This window comes from Pseudopodoces humilis, chromosome 31, assembly GCF_049639895.1.
Source record: "Pseudopodoces humilis isolate 2021_Gansu_Grassland_sample_001 chromosome 31, ASM4963989v1, whole genome shotgun sequence".
NCBI classification, from domain to species: Eukaryota; Metazoa; Chordata; class Aves; order Passeriformes; family Paridae; genus Pseudopodoces; species Pseudopodoces humilis.
This window is the reverse complement of record NC_142230.1, coordinates 472,065-481,626: the sequence shown is the minus strand read 5'-3', so window position 1 is coordinate 481,626 and position 9,562 is coordinate 472,065. Positions and strand designations below refer to the sequence as shown.

Here is a 9,562-nt window from a genome sequence, read left to right as displayed (position 1 = left end):
GGATTTTAGGGGAAATTTTTCTTCTCAAGGGGGATTTTAGGGGAATTTTTTCCTCTTAGGGGGAATTTTAGGGGAAATTTTTCATTTTGGGGAGGGAATTTGGGGAAAATTCTTCCTCTTAAGGAGGATTTTAGGGGAAATTTTTCCACTTTGGGGGGATTTTAGGGAAAATTCTTCCTCTTAAGGGGGATTTTAGGGAAATTTTTCCACTTGAGGGGGATTTTAGGGGAAATTCTTTGTTTTGGGGAGGGAATTTGGGGAAAGTTCTTCCTCCTAAGGGGGATTTTAGGGAAAATTCTTCCCCTTTATTGGGGATTTTTTGGGGGGAATTTGGGGGGGATTTTAGGGAAAACTGTTCTCCTTTATTGGGGATTTTGGGGGGGGATTTTAGGGAAAACTCTTCCTCTTAAGGGGGATTTTAGGGAAAATTCTTCCTTCAGTGGGGAATTTTGGGGTGGATTCGGCTGTATTCGCACCAAAAAAAAAAAAAAAAAAAAGAAAATTCCCAAATTTTCCAAACCCTAAAAAAAAAAACCCCACAGAATTCCCGATCTGTCCAATCCCAAATCCATCCCCATCCAGACTTCCCCACCCCCAAATCTTCGCTCCGGAGGTTGAATCTTGGTGGGAAAAAAAATGGGATTTCTGGATTTTTCCTATTCCATCAGGCGGCCGCCGGAGTTTCCGGGAGAAGAATTCCATAGGGACGGGAATTCCGGGGTTTTGGAGAAACCCGAGAGCCTGAAAATCCCGTTATCCTGCAAGGAAAAGGGGTGGGGTTTGGGAATAGCTTTTTCGGGAATTTTTTGGATGCCAAAAAAAATTCCCCGATGGATTTTCCCGTTACCTCCAAGTAGGCGGTGGAGACCAAAGCTCGGTCCAGCCTCTTCCTCTTGGTGGAGGGAGGCTGTGGGGGGAAAAAGGGGAGGGAAAAGGAAAATTCCGGGTGGGAAAAGCGGGGCGGCGATCCCAAAATTTTGGGGATCTGGTATCCCTAAAAATTGGGGATTTGTTACCCTTAAAAATCGGGGATTTGGTGTCCCTAAAACTTGGGAATTTTTGGTATTGGGAATATTTTGGTATCCCTGAAACTTTGGGGATTTGGTGTCCCTAAAAATTGGGAATTTGGGATTCCTAAAAATCGGGGATTTGGTGTCCCTAAAAATTGGGAATTTGGGATTCCTAAAAATCGGGGATTTGGTGTCCCTAAAAATTGGGAATTTTTGGTATTGGGAATATTTTGGTATCCCTAAAGCTTTGGGGATTTGGTGTCCCTAAAAATTGGGAATTTGGGATTCCTAAAAATTGGGGATTTGGTGTCCCTAAAAATTGGGAATTTGGGATTCCTAAAAATCGGGGATTTGGTGTCCCTAAAAATTGGGAATTTTTGGTATTGGGAATATTTTGGTATCCCTAAAAATCGGGGATTTGGTATTCCTAATAATTGGGAATTTGGTGTCCCTAAAATTTGGGAATTCGATATTCCTAAAAATCTGGGGATTTGGTATTCCTAAAAATCGGGAATTTGGTATTCCTAAAAATTGGGAATTTGGGATTCCTAAAAATCTGGGGATTTGATATTCCTAAGACTTTGGGAATTTGGCATCCCTAAAACTCGGGGTCGCTCCGGGTGATCCTCACCCTCCGTCCAAACTGGACCGTGGAGTAAACGGTGAAATTCCCGGATTCCTCCTGGTGCCTGGGATGCTCCTGCCAGGGAAGAAGGAAAAAATCGGGATGAGCCAATAAAAAAAGAGGGAATTTTGGGATGGGAAAGGGATAAAAAACCCGGGATCCGGCGGGAATGGCCGCACCAGTGTCCTGGGAGCGACCACGGCGTAGACGGTGGCTCCTTCCCGGGCGGCCTCGCTGCTCCCAGCCTGGGAAAACACAAAAAGAGGGAAAAAAAAATAAAAATCTGGGAATGCTCCAAAGGATCCAATCCCGATTTTCCCAAAAGGGAAGGAATCTCCTCGCGGAAGCGCCCGAGGTTTGGGGATGGCCGGACGTGGAGTGACCAGGGGGTCAGCCCCAGCTCCCAGGGAGTTTCCAAGGCCGGAATTCCCAGATTTTGGGTGGGAAGGGGCATTCCCGGCACTCACGGGGTCCTGGCGGGGTTTCCTCTCTCCCACCTCGGCGTAGATGGTCAGGGGCTGCTCCGGGGGGGCTCCGGGGGGCTCTGTGGGAGCAGAATTCCCAGGTTTTGGGGTTCCAAGGGTCAGTTTGGGGTCAGAATTCCCAGGTTTTGGGGTTCCAAGGGTCAGAATTCCCAGATTTCGTGGTTGCAAGGGTCAGTTTGGGGCCAGAATTCCCAGGTTTTGGGGTTCCGGGGGTCAGTTTGGGGTCAGAATTCCCAGGTTTTGGGGTTCCGGAGTTCAGTTTGGGGTCAGAATTCCCAGATTTTGTGGTTCCAAGGATCAGAATTCCCAGATTTTGGGGTTCCAAAGATCAGAATTCCCAGATTTTGTGGTTCCAAGGGCCAGAATTCTCAGATTTTGGGCATTCCTAGGACCGGAATTCCCGGATTTTGGGCATTCCAGGGCTCAGAACTCCCAAACTGTGGTTCCAAGCATCAGTTTGGGATCAGAATTCCCAGATTTTGGGGTTCCAAGGACCGGAATTCCCAAATTTTGGGGTTCCAAAGATCAGAATTCCCAGATTTTGGGGTTCCAAAGATCAGAATTCCCAGATTTTGTGGTTCCAAGGGCCAGAATTCCCAGATTTTGGGCATTCCTAGGACCGGAATTCCCGGATTTTGGGCATTCCAGGGCTCAGAACTCCCAAACTGTGGTTCCAAGCATCAGTTTGGGATCAGAATTCCCAGATTTTGGGGTTCCAAGGATCAGAATTCCCAGATTTTGGGGTTCCAAGGATCAGAATTCCCAGATTTTTGGGGTTCCAAGGATCAGAATTCCCAGATTTTGTGGTTCCAAGGACCGGAATTCCCAGATTTTTGTGGTTCCAAGGGTCGGCATTCCCAGATTTTGTGGTTCCAAGGGTCGGCATTCCCAGATTTTGTGGTTCCAAGGGCTGGAAATCCCAGATTTTGTGGTTCCAAAGGTCGTAATTCCCGGATTTTGGGCATTCCAGGGATCAGACCCTCCCCAGAGCGGATCCTGCTCCGGCATTCCCGCCTCACCTTCCCGGGAATTCTTGCTCCGCTTCCAGCAGCAGCCGCTGCCCGCCAGGAGCAGGATCAGCCCCACGGCCACGGCCGCCGCTATCCAGGGGCCGAAATTCCCGGGAATTCCTGGAAAAGAATCCCAGAATCCCGGAACTGGGCTGGGAATCCGGGATGAAACCATTCCCAGGATTCCCCAAATCTATAAATTGATCTTTTTTCTTTTTTTTTTTTTTTTGGCCTTAAATAAAATAAATTATAAATTTATAAATCGTAAATAAAATTAATGGATAATTGTGGGTTAAAGAGATGAAAAATATTGGGGTTTATATAGGAATAATTAGGGATTTAATTAATAATAATAAATAAATAAGTATTAATAATAGTAATAATAAGTATAAATAGACATTTTTATCTATGTAAACGAATATATATTTTATATCAAAGATATAATAGATACAATATATTTATATAATATATATTTTATATATAACATATTTTATCATTTATATAATATATAAATGTATTTTATATTTTATAATTTGCATTTTATACTTTAGAATTTGCAGTTTCTATTTCATATTTTAGAATTTGCATTTTATATTTTTTTATTTTAGAATTTGCATTTCATCTTTTATCTTTTATCTTTTATCTTTTATCTTTTATCTTTTATCTTTTATCTTTTATCTTTTATCTTTTTTTATCTTTTGCATTTGATAATTTTTATTTTACATTTTATCTTTCGTATTTTACATTTGATATTATTTTATTATTTGCATTTTATACAAATGGATTTTAATAATATCATAATAATAATAGTATAATAATATATAACTATATAATTATATAATTATATAAATAGATACATATATAAATATATAATTAAATAATTATAATATATAATAACATTATAATAATAATAAATAATAATTCTTATAAAATAAATATCGATTTATCACAGAACACACCCCAAAAATTCCCCTTTCACCTTAAAAACCCAACCAAAAAAATCACATTTTTCACACCTACCCAAACCATTTTTTCCCGTAAAACCGCGTTTTTCCCCCCCGAGAACCCCCCGTAAAACCGGGAATCCTCCTGGATCCCCGCAATTCCCATGGAAAATTCCAGAACTCCATGGAAGAGCTCACCTGGGCAGGTGAGGGGGGCTCTGGCCGCGCCCCAGCCCGCGGCGTTGCTGACGTTGCAGAGGCAAATTTGGGGTTCCGCGTCCTCGGGGACCCTCCGGGTGAGGCGGGATGGGGATTCCAGGGATTCCGGGGATAATTCCGGGGATTTTGGGGATAATTCCGGGAATTCCGGGGGTTCCGGGGGCTCGCCGGGACATTCCCAGCTGTAGGAGACGTTCCCGGGGCTGGAGCAGAGCAGGGACAGGAGGCACCAGCCCGGATCCCGAGCCAGGATCCGAGATTCCAACCGCGGCTCCTGGATGGGATCTGCGGGGACACGGGGACAGATGGACAGATGGACACGGGGACAGATGGACACGGGGACAGATGGACACGGGGACAGATGGACACGGGGACAGATGGACACAGGGACAGATGGACACGGGGACAGATGGACACGGGGACAGATGGACACAGGGACAGATGGACACGGGGACAGATGGACAGATGGACACGGGGACAGAGGGACACGGGGACAGATGGACAGAGGGACAGATGGACAGATGGACACGGGGACAGATGGACACGGGGACAGAGGGACAGATGGACACAGGGACAGATGGACACGGGGACAGATGGACAGATGGACACGGGGACAGATGGACAGAGGGACACGGGGACAGAGGGACACGGGGACAGATGGACACGGGGACAGATGGACAGATGGACACGGGGACAGGATGGATGGACAGATGGACACGGGGACAGAGGGACACGGGGACAGATGGACACAGGGACAGGATGGATGGACAGATGGACACGGGGACAGAGGGATAGAGGGACACGGGGACAGGGATGGATGGACAGATGGACAGGGATGGATGGACAGATGGACACGGGGACAGGGGGACAGACGGACACAGGGACAGACGGACACAGGGACAGACGGACACGGGGACAGGGGGACAGACGGAACCCGCCGCTCACCCAACACGGCCACCCGGAAGCACCGCCTGAAGATCCTGGAGGAATTCCAGAACTCGGCCAGGAAGGTCCCGCTGTCCCCTCCGGCCGCGGGGGACACGCACAGGGAGAGAATTCCCAGCTGGAATTCCGCCCTGCCGTGGAAGGATCCATTGGGATACGTGACGTGGCCGTTCCTGTAGGCCGTCAGGATCCGCTCCCGCCCTCCCGAATCCATCTTCACCCTCCACTGGAGCTCTGTCCACTCCCACGGGGGCTCCTCCAGCTCCAGGCACAGCGATCCCCCGGCGGGCACCGCTCGATCCCGGCATTCCGGGGATCCTGGGATGGATCCCGGGGAGTTCCGTCGGGGGCTGAGCCCAGGAGAGGCTGCGGAGGGGACACGGGAGCTGCTGGGGCCACCGAGGCTGGGCTGGGTCTCCATCTCCATCCCAAAAATTCCATTCCTTTCCCATTTTCCCAAACTGGTTCTGTGCCTGTTCCCCATCCCAAAAATCCCACACCAGCCTGGGCTGGTTCTCCATCCTCATCCCAAAAATCCCACACCAGCCTGGGCTGGTTCTCCATCCCCATCCCAAAAATTCCACACCAGCCTGGGCTGGTTCTCCATCCCCATCCCAAAAATTCCACACCAGCCTGGGCTGGTTCTCCATCCCCATCCCAAAAATTCCACACCAGCCTGGGCTGGTTCTCCATCCCCATCCCAAAAATTCCACACCAGCCTGGGCTGGTTCTCCATCCTCATCCCAAAAATTCCACCCTCTCCCCAATATCCCAAACTGGTTCTGTGCCTGTTCCCCAATCTCCATCCCAAAATTTCCGCTCCTTTCCCATTTTCCCTGACTGTCCAAGCACCAATTCCCAATTCCAGAGGTTCCACTCTCTCCACACCAGCCTGGGCTGGATCTCCATCCCCATCCCAAAAATTCCACCCTCTCCCCATTATCCCAAACTGGTTCTGTGCCTGTTCCCCAATCTCCATCCCCAAATTTCCGCTCCTTTCCCATTTTCCCCGCCTGTCCAAGCCCCCGTTCCCCATTCCAGGGGTTCCACGCCATCCCAGACCGCTCCAGCTCCCGATCCCAGGGAATTTCACCCCCTGCCCCCTTCTTTTCTCTCTCAACTCCGAGTTTCTCTTCTCGGGAGCGGCCCCCGGATGTCGAAGGCCCCCAAAATAAAAACCCACGGAACATCCGGAGGGCCGAGGCCGCTTCCTGCGGCTCCGTGTGGTCAGGGCAGCTCCGGGGGGCCCCTCAACAGCTCAATCCCCCCAAATTCCCAAATCCCACCCATCCCGGGGGGGTTTTCCAGCAGGAAATTCCTCCCTGGGGCACATCCAGAGCCGCCGGGTTCGCTCTGGGAACTCCAAAATTTCCACCGGCTGCGGCTCCCGAGGTTTGTCTTGGTGTGGGGACACCCCGAGGCTCGGGAAATTCGGGAATTCCAGAGGCTGGAGCAGGGAAAAGTGGGAAATCCTTCCCTGGAGGAGTGGGAGAGGGGATTATTTGGCTTTTCCCACCCAAAATTCCCTGCAGGACGCGGGAATTTTCTTTTCCTGCTGCCTGGGAGGTGTTGGGGGGGAGCTCAGCCCGGAGAAAAGGGGGATCCAGGGGGAATTTTGGGATTTTCCGGCGGGGATTTGGGATCTGAGCTCAGGGAACGGGGCCGGGACAAGAGGGAACGGCCTCGAGCTGGGCCGGGGGAGGCTCAGGGTGGGAAATTTGGGAAAATTCCTCTTGGAAAAGGGAAAAAAGGTCTCGGAGAGGGCTCAGGGAGGGTTGGATCCCCATCCCTGGAGGTGTCCGAGGAATTCCTGGAATTCTGGGTGACCAGGTGGGGGTCGGCCAACCTCAAAAATCCCGGGATTCTGCAAATCCCGGAGTTCTCAGGGAAAAAAATAAACCCGACGCCGAACCCCCGGCAAGGTGCGGCCGGGAAATATTTTGGGAGATGCTCCAGGTCCCGTCCATCTCCCGAATCCCGCTGTTCCCGTTCCCCACGCCCCCAAAATCGCTGTTTTTTAGGGGGAAAAAAAAAATACCCACGACCACCAAATCCTGGGAATTTTCCCCAAAATCCTGGGAAAAGCGGTTCAGCAGAGGGATTTGAGTTGGGAAAGCGGGGAAAGGTCACAGCTGTGGGGTTTCGGGAAGTGTCGGGACAGGGAAGTCGCGACTTTCAGCCCAGTTCCACAGCCGGGAAGGGGAACCGGCCCCGCGTCAGGGCCCGGCCGGGTTCGACCTTCCCCGGGGCAAGAGCGAGGTGAGAGAACGGCGGAAAATCCCCCCCCCCAAAAAAATCCGCGCTCGACCCCTTCCTTCACCCCTCAAAACTCCTGAATTTCCCTGGAATTCCCGCAATCCTTCCCGTCCATCCCAGAGCGACCCCTCCTCACCTGGGCTGGGGGCCAGGGCCAGCAGCAGGGCCAGCAGAGCGGGGGGACAGCGGCGACCCCCGGGTGGGGACATCGCGCGGGGACAGCGGCGACCCCCGGGTGGGGACATCGCGGGGGGACAGCGGCGACCCCCGGGTGGGGACAAGGCGGGGGGACAGCGGCGACCCCCGGGTGGGGACATCGCGCGGGGACCCCCCCCCAGCAGCCGCGGAAGGTGCGGGGACCCCTCGGGGCTGGCGAGTGCCCGCCGGGGACTTCCTCCCCTCCTTCCTCCTCCTCCTCCTCCTCCTCCTCCTCCTGGTCGGCGTCACCCCCCAGGCCACCCCTCTGGCGGAGGGGACAGGGACGCGCCGCTCTCGGCCCCCCAAATTTGGAGGGGGTGAATTTGGGGTGGGGTTTTATTTTTTGGGGGGGGTTTTGTTTTCATTTTTGTGGCTGGCGGGTTCTGGGGTCCTCAGCTCGGAGACTCCAGCAGAAGGATGGGGGTTTTAGGGGATAGGCGAGCGCCAAAAATGGGTTTTCCGGCTCCAAAATTCCCGTTCCAGCTCCAAAATTCCTCTTTCAGTCCCCAAAATTCCCGTTCCAGCTCCAAAATTCCCGTTCCAGCCCCAAAATCCCCCTCATTCCAGCCCCAAAATTCCCGCTCCAACCCCAAAATCCTCCTCTTTCCAGCCTCAAAAAATTCCAGTTCCAGCCCCAAATCCCCCTCATTCCAATACCAAAATTCCAGTTCCAGCTCCCAAAAATCCCCCTCGTTCCAGCCCCAAAAATTCCCGTTCCAGCACCAAAATCCTCGTCATTCCAGCCCCCAAAAATTCCCGTTCCCACCCCAAAACCTCCCCGACTTCCCAGACGGGCGATTTTTATGGGATTTTCCCCTCTCATCTCCCCCATCCCGCATTCCCGAGCCGCCAGGGAGGGAAAATCCAAGGAATTCAAAGCGAGAGACCGGGAGGTGGCAGCAGGAGACCGCGAGCGGCCGGGGGGGGTCCCCGAACCCCATCCCGGGATCCCTGAACCCCATCCCGGGATCCCAAATCCCTGCGGGAAAGGGGGAACCGGGAAGCGCCCGAACCCATCCCGGGATCCCAAATCCCTGCGGGAAAGGGGGAACCGGGAAGCGCCCAAACCCCATCCCGGGATGCCTGAACCCCATCCCGGGATGCCTGAACCCCATCCCGGGATCCCTGAACCCCATCCCGGGATCCCAAATCCCTGCGGGAAAGGGGGAACCGGGAAGCGCCCGAACCCATCCCGGGATCCCAAACCCCATCCCGGGATCCCAAATCCCTGCGGGAAAGGGGAACCGGGAAGCGCCCAAACCCATCCCGGGATCCCTGAACCCCATCCCGGGATGCCTGAACCCCATCCCGGGATCCCTGAACCCCATCCCGGGATCCCAAATCCCTGCGGGAAAGGAGGGACCGGGAAGCGCCCTGGGGTCCCCGAGGCTCCCCCAGCCCCAAATGAAATCCTGGAGCCGGGAAAGGGCGGGTTCCGATGGGAAAAGGGTCGGGATAAAACGGGAAAAGGGTCGGGATGGGAAAAAGGATCGGGATGAGATGGGAAAAGGGTCGGGATAAAACGGGAAAAGGGTCGGGATGGGAAAAGGGTCGGGATAAAACGGGAAAAGGGTCGGGATGGGAAAAAGGCTGGGATGGAAAAAGGATCGGGATGAGATGGGAAAAAGGCCGGGATGAAATGGGAAAAAGATCGGGATCAGACAGGAAAAGGGTTGGGATGGGATGAGGAAAAGGTCTGGATAAGACGGGAAAAAGGGTCGGGATCAGACAGGAAAAGGGTCGGGATGTGATGGGAAAAGGGTCAGGATGGGAAAAGGATCGGGATCAGACAGGAAAAGAGTCGGGATGGGAAAAGGATCGGGATGGGAAAAGGATCGGGATGGGAAAAGGATCGGGATCAAACGGGAAA

At 52.4% G+C, this 9,562-nt stretch overlaps 1 protein-coding gene across 1 annotated transcript; it reads right to left on the bottom strand.

Moving 5' to 3' along the window:
- Nucleotides 1-545: 545 nt before the first annotated feature.
- On the bottom strand, nt 546-7,703 carry LOC106628771 (natural killer cell receptor 2B4-like). The gene is made up of 9 exons (XM_088068503.1): nt 7,631-7,703; nt 5,239-5,604; nt 4,273-4,578; nt 3,140-3,250; nt 2,103-2,179; nt 1,815-1,880; nt 1,642-1,710; nt 848-907; nt 546-758 (listed from the first exon to the last, which is right to left on the bottom strand). The coding sequence occupies exons 1-9, from the start codon at nt 7,701-7,703 to the stop codon at nt 657-659; spliced, it is 1,230 nt and encodes a 409-aa protein (XP_087924629.1). The 3' UTR covers nt 546-656.
- Between the last annotated feature and the right edge of the window lie 1,859 nt (nt 7,704-9,562).